Raw genomic sequence first — 15,111 nt, 5'->3', positions numbered from 1 at the left:
TAACACTTTAGAAATGTCAATAAAAATAAGCTACTAACGTAGCAAAGTCATTTATTTATTTTATTTTATTCGGTTTTATGTTATTCCATTACATACTCCGCTATTTGTTTCAAATGTTATTGGATTTAATAGAAGACTGATAATATTAGTCCAGCCACATGAAAGTGTTAATAGAATTTTTGATATATATATATATATATATATATACATATATACATATTTATTTATTTATTTTTGGCAATAGATTTTTTTATATAATTGAGGTAAATAGCGAGCCAACGTTTTCATATAAAGGTGGAAAATGATTTGATTTTTTTTAAAAAAAAAAAGATGGAAAATGATTTATGGACACGTAATTTCATTTTTTTATTTATTTATTACCAGATTAATAACATTTCGTTCCTAAGGAATATATTTATTAATTGCAAGAGATCAATATTAACATGTTCAAATTTTATTTTATTTTTTTACCCCTAAAATGCATATTTGTTCATGCATCTTTCAATGCCTGTTCCATCCCTATCTAATTTCTGGGATATGAATTTTATACATAAAAAAATAACTAATTGGATTGCCGTTGAAGTTAGTTTCTTATGCCCCGACTTTACATCTTACCCAGCATATTAAGCAAAGGAAATCTATATAGGCCGTAATTAAGAAAGTAAACTTTTGGTTTAGATAATCTCCTTTACAAATGTTCTAAGAAACCAAAAGAATTTTGATCCAGAGCTATCGTTGAAGTTGGGGAATTAAAGGAAATATTTTAAGTTTCATTTTTCAACTCAGAAAAAATTGGGTAATATTAAGAATAGAACATATACTGTCTTTAGATTTTTATGTAAAAAGCAATCATATCATATTTCATTTCCCTAATGGAATTTAGTTACTAAACATGGCTTAATAAAAAAAAAAAAAAAAAGGGAAATCAACAAATTTTGAATAAATAAATGAAATATATTTTATAATGAGGTGTTTATGCAATTGTTCTGCAGACGCACGCGCAGCATCGTAGGCTTATCCATGAAGAGACCTTGTCATGTAGAATGGAGACACGGAAGCCATTTCAATTATTGTCCTTCATTTTCACCATTGACAACGGCTCTAGCCCTCGTCACTAAAATTAATTACTCCAAACTATAACTGCCTCCACCTCACGCTTTCACTCGTTAAACCGACTCTTTAGACATTTTGCATTTCTATTTCTTTTTTCTCTTTTATTTTTGAAAATTTATTGGAGCATAACCTCCACTCCACTCCTTTAATTAGGGGTGATTATGAATTTATTATATAAATTAATTTATTCCATGAATTTTGGTTCTTCCTTTTTTTATGCAACCATGAATTGAATTTTTACATATGCATTGTATATTGGCAATGCATGTGTTGCATAACATATTTGTATTTATGTTGACCAAATGAATTTTTAATAAGGTTTTTATTAAAATGAGGTGGGTCATGCAATAAGTGAAATTGTAGCTTTAGGTGTGGGGGGAGACTCAGCTGAAAGAAGTCTTAGCTTTACACCTAAGATGTTCTTATGGAAACTATCTAATTAACAAAGTGTTGATTAACTTTTTGTTACAAATTGATTGGATTCAAAAATTAATCGCATGCAATAAGTGAAGGATAATGAGGAATTTAAATTCTAATATTTTGTAGAAGAAATATTAATTTTACCACTAGGTTGTTTTTATGAAAACTACCTAATTATAAAGTAGAGATAAAATATGTTAAATCAAATTTTATTATCATTGTTTTAGGGATCAAAGAAGCATCCATCATAAATTAGGACGTGTAAACACCTTTTATCACATCCCAAGAAGAAGATGAAGCAAATTGTAAAGTCCCATTACAACTGGTAAGCCACTCCTTTATGGCAAATCAGAGGGGTAAAAAAGTGGAAAACCCAACAAGAGAATCATGTTATGGTGTATGGAGTGGGGCTGTGGAGGATTATGATGAGTGATGATCCATGAGATAGGAGGACAAGTAGGAATTATTATATCAAATGGATGTTGGGTTCGGAGGACCCACATGAGGAAGGTCCCTATGATTTCGAACCCAAAATAATCCACAGTATCTGAAAAAGAGCATTTATGGGTGCAAAGTAAGCATGGAAATGAATGGAATTGAGCATTTGAAAATTGAAATCCCAAAGGAGTAATAAATCACGTACGGGGCATGACCAAATTTGCCATCGCTCTCAAGCTTTCAGCCATCGGTTGGGTAGTTAACGAACCAAGTGGTTGAGCAAATTTTTGTAGCATTTTTTTAATATATTCATCGACTTCATTCACCCCAAGACACCCACAAAAAGCTTCACCAACACCCCATGGTCCGTGGACCTCTTTATTTAATTGTATACCCACCCGCCTACTCACTCACATGCCTCAACCAAAGCCATTTTGACGTACTCGGTGCTTAGCGACGGTCCTCAATTAGCCCAGTTATACCTCATTTTGGAAAGCTAATAGTTTCATTTACATGATATATACCCACAAAAAGGACTCCTGTTTTCTTTCCCACGACCAACTCCCTATAATAAGGGTTGCTGTTTTTTAATTTATTTCTCTTTAAAATAAATAAATTTTTTATTGAAGAAATAGTTTTTTAAATACTCCTCTTTTTCCATTTATGTGTGGTCTATTATAACGTCCTATTTCAAAATGCTAAAAGATATTGTGTGAAGGAGAATAAGCAAAACTCTCTTTTTATTTTTATTTTTATTTTTTTGGTGAATTAAGTAAAGATCTTTATTAGAAAGATGCTAACCACATGATTATAAAACATCAAGGGAAAAAAAAAAAATTATATCGATTCCAAAATCAAGAGCAGTAGCTATGGGCCATAGGTTCTCTACTGCTTTAGATCCATCATTGGCTAAGCTATTTTATATACCTTTTTGGCTAAACAACTAACCTTTCATTAAAAAGAAAAAGAAAATGAAGTAGCAAAAGATACCAATTTCCTTTTAAAAAAATAGAAAAATAAAAAATAAAATAAAAGCAAAGGAAAAAGAAGCGTAACCAAAAGATAGCCACTTGCAAGTTAAAACAACAGAGATTAAATATGAGATGATACCACAACTTTTCTTTTTTCAGGCGTTCTCTTGGCTTAGAAGAACACTGTTTGTTCTTAGAATAAGAGGAGGGCAAAAGTAGAAGCAACCTGTACCTTACTATTAAAAGTTTGATCATTCATTGAACATATATCATTATAATTCAGTAACTAATTCATGATAATTTTTTATTGTTTAATTCTTTTAGAAGACACATATTCATAGACCGAATATGTACTTAGATATTAAAATGATAAGGACATTAATTTATCATATAAGAATTTATTAGTTTTATGCCTTGACAATAAGAAGTTGGCCAATGAATTAGACAAATTATGTCCACCCTATTATCCGGCAGCTCATGCTAATGAGCAGGCAATTTGAGTCTGATCTGTCATTTTCACTATGAAAAGTGAAAGCCTATACTAACTTCATCATATATACCAGCCTACTCTTCCTATAAACTTCCCTATACGACCCCTCGATGCCTACTCCCAATTTAAAGCTTCACTCCAAGAAGAAATATCTTTCTTTTTCTTTTTTTTTTTTAGGTGTATTTTTGTTAAATATACTTCCTAAATTATTATAGGATTTGTACTTTATCTTCCAAATTATAAAAAAATCACTTTGTCACCGGATTAAAAAGTATTTTTAACAAAAAAGTTTTGAGAAATTAATTATATAGTAATATACAACTCATGTAATTATGTTAGAAAACTGTTTTGTTACATTTTATTTCATTTTTAACTGGTCTATACGCCCAATTTACTAAAATTATTTGACAAAACACAGGAATGGACTAATGTGACAACAAAATAATATTTCAAGGGCAATTTGACATTTTTTTTAATTTGGAGAGCAAAGCATAAAAAATAATGGTTTAAGAAGGTAAAATGTAATTAACTTTTTATTTGTTTTTTTGGGCCTCTTTGGGCTGAACGACAATGAAATTGAGGGCACATAGACCCAAGAGGGCCTTTTACTTCTAGCTTTTTAGGTCTTGACCCATCAAGAATGCACAGACGACATGTCGCTTTTGTTGTTGTTGTTGTTTTTTTTTTAAAATATAATTAAAATGGATTTGAAAATTCACTATTAACACACCGGCCTTAAACCCCAACCTTCGCACCACCGAAAGCCCAAACCAGAAATTCAGAGTCACAGCGCCAATGGCCCGATTACTCCGAGCTGCGCAAAGTGGCCTTCGATCTTCTTCTTCATTTTCCTCTTCTTCTTCTTCTTCTTCTTCACCCAAAATCATAAAGCATGGCTTCCACCTTCAATCCACACCTCCCCGAAAATCCATCTCGGCCTTTCCCTTCCATGGCAGAGCATACGTTTCGGAGGCCATTTCCAAATCGCCCCTCGAATCTAACATCCTTAGAATCCTTCGCAAAGAGATCCTATACCAGTCTGACTATGCTCCTCCACATCAGGTTGGTTCCCATTTCCTCAATTTTTGTTGCATTTCTAAATTTTTAGTTTTATATTCTGTTTAGTTCGCCAAAAAAAAAAAAAAATGTAGGATTTGGAGACGCAAATAAAACAATTTGGAGTTTTATAACTAAGATTATTGACCCATCCGCCCCCAAAAGAAAAAGAAAGCAATAAGAACGAAAAATAGCAGACTTAAATGAAATGAATGGTTTCTAATTAGCATGTGGCAGGCATTTTGGGTTCTAAATATTTGAGACGTTTTATGGAACATGTAAATTTAAATAAACCGAATAGTTTTTACATGTTAGTTTAGGAATTATGATTTACCCGGAATAGATAAAGAACGGAATTAAGGTTTTATTTGGTCTTGGAGAGAATTGTGGTAAAGATAGAAATTAATGTTTGAATCTTTAGTTGTATCATGTTGAAATGTTTAGTTGGATTTTACTTCTTTAGTTTTCATGCTGAACTTATATGCTGCTTTTTCAACTGGGAGTCATTTAGCCTGATATGAAATTCAAGTCATTTATGGTACAAGCTCGACCTGGTGAGCAATGGATTACAATGAAAGGAAAATTTGGAGATACTGAAGATATTAAAATCGAAGTTACCATGTTCGATGGGTATCAACTTGTTCCTAAGCTTGGAGATGATAGCTCGGGGGAAAGTGTGCGGCTTCACATTAGTTTGCTTGTTGATATCTCCAAGGGGGATGGTTCCAATGAATTGGAGTTCATTTGTTCTGCTTGGCCTGACAGTTTGGAAGTTCAGAAAGTTTATATAATACGACGTGATGGGATGCTGGCAAAGCCTTACATGGGACCTGATTTCGGGTTTGTTTTTTCCCTTTCTGTGGCTTATGTTGTCCTGACTTAAGATTGCTGCCAAGTATCAATAAAATACCTTCTGCCACAAAACTTATGTAGCTTATATATAATAGTGGATGAGTTAGCAATCTTGGTTTTGTTGGTGACTTTGTTTGGTACTTGTTTTTCTTATCAGGAAATTGAAGGATAACATACAGAAGACGTTTCTTGAGTACTTAGAAGCAAGAGGGATCAATGATGAACTTTCCATTTTCTTGCATAAATATATGATGAACAAGGATAAAACTGAACTTATCCGATGGTTAGGACACGTCAAGTCTTTTGTGGAGAAATAAGACCGGATATCTTTCTCCTTATTCTGGGATATGCTAACAAATTTTTTATAGTGTTATTGATTAGAAAGAATTTTGTGGATTTGATAGTGATATTTAACCGTGCAAGAACCACTTTAAATACATAACGAGTAGGGACTGTTGATGTTGAGGAGGCTTCCATGCCTCTGCATGGAGTTTCTAGATCAGCTTGGATGCTGCTCGCTACTAACAATGGCCCTAGCGTCTTGTTGGTAAGGTTGCAATTTTTAAAATGCAAGCCTTCGAAAGAGATTATATTATGTTGGTGATCCTGAAATTGTTGAAGCTTTGGCCATATATGATAAAAGCTCTGAATTTAGCAGCTGATTGTAGCAAGATTGATGCTAAACTCGTGGTTCAAAGACTCGATGAAGCAACTCTTGGGTCTTGGCTCGTTTGTTTTATAGACGCAGGTCTTCTTTTTTTATTTAAACATGAAATTCTTATTTCTCAGATGCTTTCAATTGTGCATTTACGAATCAAATTTGGGGTAATCAGTAGTGGCAATTGTATAATTAGGAAACCTCAATAACGTCGTTGTGGCAATGGGACTAAATGCTATGCGATGAGGGTTGGGGATAGGAATGTAGGATTGGCTCATGGACTGCATAATATTGAGCAAACAAAAGTTTCTGAACCCAACATGTGAAAACTAGGAAAGATAATGCTGGCATTCGCATAATTTGTAATTACGTGGCATCTAGTTTGCTTCTTTCCACTTAATCATCCAGTATCTCTAACTTTGTTACGGTTCTCTGGTGGTGAAAACGTCGAAAGTATTGCCGGCTTCAAGATTCTATCAACAAGTAACACGTTGTTAGAGAATAGTTTCCCAGTGAAATTGGACAGTTTAATTAAGGAAAGTTACAACGATACTCTTCAATTCTGAGTTTTGCATATACTCTCCTCTCTCGGATTATTCAATACACAATATGTATTGACATGGAACCAAGGTGGTGGTATGCGTAACTAAATTAGATTGTAACATGTGTTCTACTGTTAACACGTCAGGTTTTGATATATAAGTTTTAACATTGTTACTTGTCTTCTCATGAATCTTCTCAAATCCATCAAGGAAAAGAATGGCATGGTTTGTTGGTGCCGGAAGACTACGTTTGGGGTTCTTACCCCACCTTAATCCTCTCTTTATCTCTTTTCTTATTTGCTATGTGTTATCTCCCTCTCTCTCGGTTCGTTTTTATGTTTTTGGTTTTTTTTCCCAGATTCCTTTTTGTAGTTTCCCACGTTCCAACATTATTGTTCTGCTATTTCACCCATCTGAGTAATAACCCAAGATTTCATTGTGATATGTATTGGGAATCCATTGAATTTTAAAAGCTTAACAACATAGGGTCAATTGTAATTGGAAATAGAAAACGAAATATGGATGAACAACAACCAGGTTTTGGGCTTTAACTTCCACCATTGTTGTTCTCTGTGAAGGTTGTTTCGGCATTAAATTTTATATTCAAATTATTCGGTTTTGATTAATAGACAAAAAAGTAAAGTTGGAGGTGCTTTTGGCTTTGAAAACAAAAGCCGAACCAAATAAGCCACTGGTGTTATTAGATTAGCAAAAGAGTTTCTCATACGTTTGATGGCGAAGAATGGCATTAATGTGTAGATTAATTCATATTTTTAGGTGTTTATTGATAAGACATATGGCATTATTAGATTGACTATATATACCATCTTGGATTCCTGTCAATGTATTGAATAATTTCTCTTAACCACAATGAGAAACGCACTTGGACTTGTCAACTGATTACCATTTTCAATCCCAGTGCATTAAAAGTCATGATTATGCCCTGGGCAACTGCTCTAATTAATGCTAGTATGGTCTTAGCGGTTCTTGACTATATGCCTGTTTCTATGAGTTGGCTGCTAGAGTAATCAGAGAGACAAAGAGAGCCTTTCTTCCTCTCACCCATCTCGGGCTACTGTAAAGGTATGGAAACCAGTATCCTCTAGTCATCCCTGAAGGAATCTCTGCTCTACTTGTTCACTCCCACCTAACCTGAAGATTGGAATATGGTGTTTACCTAAATAGAGCGGAACGGCAGCCCAAGCTCACCCATTGAAGAGCTGTCCTCAATACGCATTATGTAGTGAATAATTTCTCATACTCCTTGTAGTTCAATTGTGTGGTAAATCGTCCAATTTTTGTGTAAATGCAATTAATTAAATTGTAATTGATACTTTTAACATTTTAATACATTCAATTTTATATATGAAAAAGTTTAAAATATATCTATATATATATATATATATGTATGTATGAAAAGGGGTGTCTGTATAATTCACCCTGTCTGTGTGTATTTCTAAAATTTCTAAATTAATCAAATAAGCAGAAACAATTTAAACTCTATAGAATGAGCGTTCTAATTCTATCCTGTTTAGGCTATTTTATGCCTATCGAAACTCATTTTTGAAGCCTATATAAAGACGTCATGTATTCAATCATTAATTCATATAGGATACAATCAATCTCTTATCTTTTTTCATCGCAAGTCCACTCTTTTATTTTATAGATTCTGAGGCTGAGGGTGCGCAACTTTGCCAGTTAATTTTTATTTTTTACGTCAACATTCCCATATAATTATTATACATAAAAAAAAGTCCTAAAAAGTCGTATGATTCATACATAATAAATTGAAACACATGGGTAACCTGGATTTGAATACAACTACACCGAAAGTCTTTCCTGATTTTCTAATGCATTTGTTTCCAAGTGTTTTAGTGGGACCAAATCTCAGCCCCTAAAGTTAATGTGGAAATAAAATAAGTGTCGTATAATCTAAAAATTTCAGTGAGAAAGCAAGATGAGTCATTAACTCGTGTTTTTATGTACTTGTAGCTTCACTTTCGGTTGACAAACTGACACTCATTCGTGCTCACAAAGCCTCCATTTTCCTCAATTTGACAGCTGTCAAGCAAAGCCTCAACAGCCAAAACCAGCCGTTAACGTCAATGATAATATTGCTTAAAGGAGGACTCCATTAGTAAGTAATAAATAATATATACCCACAATAAGATATTGGTGGGGGAAAAAAATATTAACAGAAAATAATAAAGAACGTAAATTTGACATTATTTGGGTCAGCAGATTTTTAGTCGCTTACATTATTCATTTATTTATTTTATATAATATATGTACACAAATAAAAAAGTTATGCAAAATGTGAGGCATTTTGGGTTAGTATTAACTATAAAATTTGCAACTAAATCTTTCCTAGATTTTGAGATCAGTTTTTGAAAGCGACACATTTCAAGCAATTCTCATAAAACGACAAAAACACCGCCATCGCATACAAATATATTAATAAAATAGCACAGGTTTTAACATGTTTGCACATCATGACCAAATGTAATCTGTTTCTCTTATTAGAAATATTCATTTTTAATATAAAAGTTTTTATTATAAAAAGGCATTATTTTTTGTTTTTTTGTTTTTATTTTTTTATAATGTCAAGTTAGGCAACTTTACATGTTCCATGAAAACTCCTCCCCACCAATGTCTTTTGTTTGTTTTGAGTTTCTTGTGGATGATGTGAAAATTACACATGGAGTTTATTAAAATGTCATGATGTATATATAGATGTTGGGGTACATGCATTATTATCATAGTCATGGTGTTTCTGACTCAGCGATTAATGGGATGATAATAACATATTTTCCCATTCAAATTAAATCTTTGAATTGAGTATACGATTAGTTAAAATAATATTAATCAACAATGATGTTCATGAGCAAGCATTCAGCATATTTCCAAGTATGCCACTTTGAGTTTTTTGGAAGTGTCCCTCAAGAAACCAATAAAATATAGAAAAAGAAGAGTATGACTAGTAGAGAAACTTGCTATTGGCAATCCTAAAAAATTCTTTGAAATTATTAGCCAGTTGTTTGATTTCAATTATTTCAATTGACAAAATTATCTTGATTTAGAAAATGCAATTGTAGGTTGAAGTCCTTCAAAATAATATGGATCATATATGTACATATATATATATATATATATATAGTTGTCCGTAGAGAACTAAAATATCTCTTCTGTTAAGGTCAATGAACCCATAAGAATAGAATTAGTAACAAAAGAATCTATTTTCTAGATTGCAACGTAAGAAAATATTAATTTCAACAAATAACGTATTAGGAAGTCCACAACAATATTGATCTTTTCTTCAATTTGGAAAATAGTGTTTGAGCGTTTTCATGAAGTAATCTTTGTAGTTTGAAGCTGGCCAGCTGTAATAGAAAATTTCTGAAATTTTTTACCAGCTTTTTGGACTTAAAAGAGAGCTCAAGAGAATTAACGCTTTTACATTACAAATTAACATTCTCAGCTGCCAAGCAAAAAAAAAAAAAAAAAGAAAACTGAATTTAATTGTGAACTACCATATATCTTTAAAAAACAAAAACAAAACAAAAAGATTGATTACTAATAAGTACAGAGTAGCCTAAAAAAAAAAAAAAAACACATACAAACAAACAAATTAAGAGACACTTCTTAATGATCTTTTCGAACAAGAAACATAAAAATCAACCAAATCTCCATGGCTAATTACTCAAAGAGAAAAAGTGAGCGAATCAAAAAAGAGATAATTATCTAAGGAAGAAATTAAATCAAAGCTTAAGTGACAAATCGAGCTTCTTGACCTCCTCTTGATCAGGCTTCAAATGATGACTAGCGGCAGAAGCAGCAGCCCACCAATGTCTAGAAATTTCTTCATTCGAAGAACCAACTATATTTTTCCTCGGCAAATCAAATCTACCAGCACTAGCTCTCGACGATAGTAATAATCCCGACGTGTTTATTGTATTCAAATTCTCCACCGAATAATTAAGCTTCCTAATCGCCGGTTGCTGATCAATAAAAGGTTTCCACCAGCTGCTACGATGATGATGATGTCCGTTATTAAAATTGCCAAAGCCAGAAGAAGAAGAAGATGATGATATTGTTGTGTGGGAAGGCTTATGTATCACTGAGTGAACCTGCAGGCCAAGAGGAAGAGAAGCCAAACTGGAATAGTGGTTGTGATGATGATGCAAATAAGGGTGGTGGTGACCAAAAGCTGCCGCCGAGGCAATTAGTTGCGTGCCTAACCTTTGTCCCCTCTTCGCTAGAGTTCTTTCTCTCTTGTGTGCATTTTGGTGCCCTCCAAGTGCTTGTGAGCTGTAAAATTTTCTGTGGCAGTAATTACATGAGAATACCCTATGCTCAGAATCAGAAACTAATTGGGAGTTTTCTGATGGATTTTGATTTTGATTTTGATTTTGAGACGAACCCATTTCCAAGTAATCAATGAGATTCAGTACTCCTGGATTACTGGAGAGCTCCAGATCTAATTGGATGTTGTTGTTGTTGGGCTTCTTGATCTTCTGATGATCTTTTTCTTGATATTTTTCTTCTTCATCTTCTTCCATAATTTTCTGTTTGATCTCCTTTGGGTCTTGCAGTGGTGTATTTGGACATGGAGGAGCCTCTGGCGGAGTAGTAGTAGTACTGGAGGGACATGGTTCATTCCTTGGTTCTTCCATTGGAGAATATTTTTTAGAGCTAGCTTTCTTTTTTTCTTTATAAAAAGTTTCACTGATAGGTAATTAAGCAAATGTTTGCGCTATATATGGACTTGGGAAAGGAATTTTATTACTATTCTTCTAGGTTTTAAGAATATAGGACACCACTCATTGCATATACCAAGACTTCAAAATTGCAATTTGACTAATTCCCCTATTTTTACGCATTATATATATGGGATACATTTGGACAATAATGGATCGCCGAAAAATAAAATCATACAATCATACGTGTATATAACATATATCATGGCATTATTATAGGTATGATTGTTTAAACCAAACTGTTAAGGTTTTATCTTTTTGATGTTGGAGTTTCACCAATCAGCTTCAATAAATTAGTCCATCTTATCGTATATAAATACAGTAGATTCATTGTAAATGTAAAATGTATTTGACATTTTTTTTTTTTTTTTTAGTTAGAACTTAATATAATTAACTTTTTTTTATATTAATATTTTGTATCATACAAAAGATGTTTAAGAATATATAATTCTATAGCACATTTGAAATTGCCTCAATCAAAGGGGGACAAACTTAAATATGTCAGGTAGACCAAACAACTTACTATGTACTTTGAAGTCTCCAGTAAGGAGGGCAACATGTCCCCATTGAGTGCGTCCTTTTTTGCACATTTTGTGGGGGCTTCATTTCTCTTCTGACTGTTCCTTATCCATCACTTCTGATTTTCCTTTGCAGATGGAGCTACGAACTTCTACTTGCTATTGCTTTTTTAATCCATGTGATGGTGAGCAACTTCTAGGAGTTGGACGGCTGACACTATATATCCAAAACTCCTTTGAACCATCGAACATAGTTTGATCTTGGTTTAATTAGTTCATTCATTTTAATAAGCCAGATCTTGGATTCGGATTATATTAATTAATTCTTCCAAATCCCTTCTTAATAATTAAGAAAAAAATAAACTTGCGTATAATTAATGTAGCGTGCTTGTGGAAACCAGCAGCCTAGATGGCTAGATCTTGAAACTTCTAAGCCAATCTTATGGTTTCATTTGTTTTTAAAATCTACAATTAAAGGATATATGTACATATATATATATATATATATATAGTAAATCTTGATTTATTTTATTTTATTAAATTAAGATCTATAATCAATGAATATTAAATTACATTAAAGGTTAATATTTAAAATTATAAACCTAGTCAAATATGAATTTAGTAACAAATTAAAATATTATTTAAAAATAATAAATTTTATCAAAACAATTTAATATTAAATTTTAATTTTTAATGTGATTGAAAGACTGAAAAATAAATATCTCATATTAGTTTTTATACTAAATCTGATCATATATATATATATATATATATTTAATCACCAAATCTCATCAAATCAATTTAAAAATTTAACATTGATAATTGTTCTTATCATTTTGATCAATAATTATTATTATTACTTGAGCTATTCTAAAACAGCACACAAGAAAATGTATTTGAACATTTCAATTCAAATTAATTAGCTAATTTTTTTCCTTTTTCCTATTTTTTCCTCTAATTCAAAATGCTTGGTATTGAGAGATTAATTAATTTAACTCGGATTTTCTATATATTTTTTTTGCTTAAACGGATTTTCTATATATATGTATAAAGAAAAGTAACATTGTATCATTGAGACATTCCAAATAAAGATGAAAGTACTTTTTTTTTTTTTTTTTGGGTAAAAGTACTTGGAGATATATCAATCATGAAAAAAATCTAAATAAACAATCCAAAAGATTATTGAGATTGCAGCAATAATAACGTTATAGAGTATGTCTTATCAATAGTGGATTTGAGATGATGATATCATTTCATTGCATCTGTTAAAGTGATCATCATAAAAAGCAAGCACCCACGCACGCATGCTTTTCTCTTACACACACCAAAACAAATCTATCTTTGGATGTTCTTTCAAATTGTACCATTTCCACATCGCCACCCCCTCATCACGTTATCTGCTTCTTTGTATATGTTTTTTTATATATCAACGGGCTTTTCATACCAAACGTACTTCTTAAGACTACTTCTACAACTAAGAAATCCAATGTATTAAACATGTAATTATATTTATTTTATTTATCACCGCCTAATAGAATATGAATAATACTATAAGCTAATTAAGGAAACAGCCAAAAAAATTTAAGCAAAAAAGTATATTTCCCACTTGAACCTTCCATGTTTCCTTGTCTTATTCAGGAGCGGAAGAGGCTGAATACTTAGAGAAAATCTCATACCTAAACTCTATTAGGAATTTAGCTCAAATTAATATGTAAAACTAACCCGACATTAGGTACAATCTAAACTTTCAAATACTATTAGAAAGTGAAAAAACCTAGCTATATATATATACTAAATTTAAACAAACAAATACGTACTGATAAAATTCACTAATTAATGTAAGATTGATTGATTTCAAATCCAGCATTGGACAATTTCTCAATTGTGACTTATTCCCGTCTTATAAATAGGGTTTTACAATTTGTGATGTTAATAATGAATATATATATATATATATATATTTATATGATTATTGAGCTGAGTGAACAGCCATCTATAGAAAATGATGTATCTGCCATTGTATAGAAGCAGCGGTTACTCTCTGTGAATTTGGCAAATGATGGGAAATTAGGTCACCCTCCCCATGTGTGTGTTTTTATTTGCAAATAGTGGGCAACGCCGCAAATGGCCGACAAGTAAAAGGAGAAAACTGATCTGGAGTTTCCTCATGCAATCATAGTGCTATTTGGTGCACCATTATTACTTTAATCTAATTTTAAATCCCTCCAAACATATAACATAAATTAACTATACTCTTTACTCTTGGGTTCTGTATATAATATAAATTATTGCTACAGGCATACAAAAGTCCTTTTGGCTAGCAAGTAGCAAATTCCTTTTAATTATTTACCAAAAGAAAAATTCTTTTAATTTCACCCCAAATTGTAACCCCTGGCCCACATAAAAGGTTAGGAGAAAAAAAAAATTATAGAAATTAGGCATGAGTTGAGTGGACTTTTGGCGTTTTACATTGATTGGCTTATGAAAATCAAACATGGCATATGATTCTATCTTACATTCTCTGTCCAAACCAAATTCAACAAAATCTCTTTTAGAGATCTCTCTGTCTGTCTAAAATGAGTTTCACATTTCAACACCCCTGAAAAAAGAAAAAGCACAAAGTTCCATCAATTCCCACATACATGATACATACCCAAAAGAAAAAAATAAAAATAAAAATAAATCTCATTTTGATATCAACTACCCTTCAATGAGGACAACTCACTCTTTTTTCCTCTTCTTCTTGCTTCTTACCCACACTCAAAACCATGGTTTTCGCCATGTCGTCATCAGACTGGACAGTCTGTGTATTACTTTCTGTCGACTTCAGTTTCTGCCAGAACGTTTAGATTTATTATAATTATTATTCCATCGTTGTACATTTTCACATGTTTTTTTACTTTTGTATTATTCATTTCTTTATTTATTTTGTATGCATTTCCAAAATTAATACAATGTCAGGAAATGAACAGATAAAGCATTTCATCTTGAGATTTTATTTAAATCTGCCCTTTGAGGAAGGAAAAAAAATTAATATATAAAAATAATATATGGGTTTATCTTAAGATTGATGCTCTAATGTCTGTTGTGTTGTGTTTATTTTATTCACATTTTTTTAAATTTCAGTTTTTGTCAGTTTTGCTTTGCAAACTTGTTCAGAAAAAATAATAATAATTATATGCATCAAGGTTACGGAAATTAATTAACAAATAGAAATTAAACAAGGCTGAAAAAGCCCAGTATATCCTCTCTCCTGAATTCCAGAAATACAGTATTGTAGTTTCATGGATTATGGA

General features: G+C 31.9%; 2 protein-coding genes across 3 annotated transcripts; one reads left to right on the top strand and one right to left on the bottom strand.

Moving 5' to 3' along the window:
• Window positions 1–4,138: 4,138 nt before the first annotated feature.
• On the top strand, window positions 4,139–6,312 carry LOC107420339 (uncharacterized protein At2g39795, mitochondrial). 2 transcript variants are annotated; one of them, XM_048475042.2, is made up of 3 exons: window positions 4,139–4,494; window positions 5,018–5,328; window positions 5,498–6,312. In XM_048475042.2, exons 1-3 carry the CDS (start codon window positions 4,228–4,230, stop codon window positions 5,655–5,657), a joined length of 738 nt encoding a protein of 245 aa, XP_048330999.2. In that variant the 5' UTR covers window positions 4,139–4,227; the 3' UTR covers window positions 5,658–6,312. The 2 variants fall into 2 exon arrangements, with proteins under 2 accessions (XP_048330999.2, XP_015884759.3); XM_016029273.4 differs by having other exon boundaries at window positions 4,142–4,494; window positions 5,000–5,328.
• Window positions 6,313–10,050: 3,738 nt separating this feature from the next.
• On the bottom strand, window positions 10,051–11,462 carry LOC107420334 (zinc finger protein 1). The gene has a single exon (XM_016029268.4). The coding sequence runs from the start codon at window positions 11,211–11,213 to the stop codon at window positions 10,299–10,301; it is 915 nt and encodes a 304-aa protein (XP_015884754.1). The 5' UTR covers window positions 11,214–11,462; the 3' UTR covers window positions 10,051–10,298.
• Window positions 11,463–15,111: the final 3,649 nt, after the last annotated feature.

This window comes from Ziziphus jujuba, chromosome 5 (assembly GCF_031755915.1).
Source record: "Ziziphus jujuba cultivar Dongzao chromosome 5, ASM3175591v1".
Classification (NCBI taxonomy): domain Eukaryota; kingdom Viridiplantae; phylum Streptophyta; class Magnoliopsida; order Rosales; family Rhamnaceae; genus Ziziphus; species Ziziphus jujuba.
The sequence above is the reverse complement of the archived record's forward strand: the minus strand, read 5'-3'. Positions and strand labels throughout refer to the sequence as shown.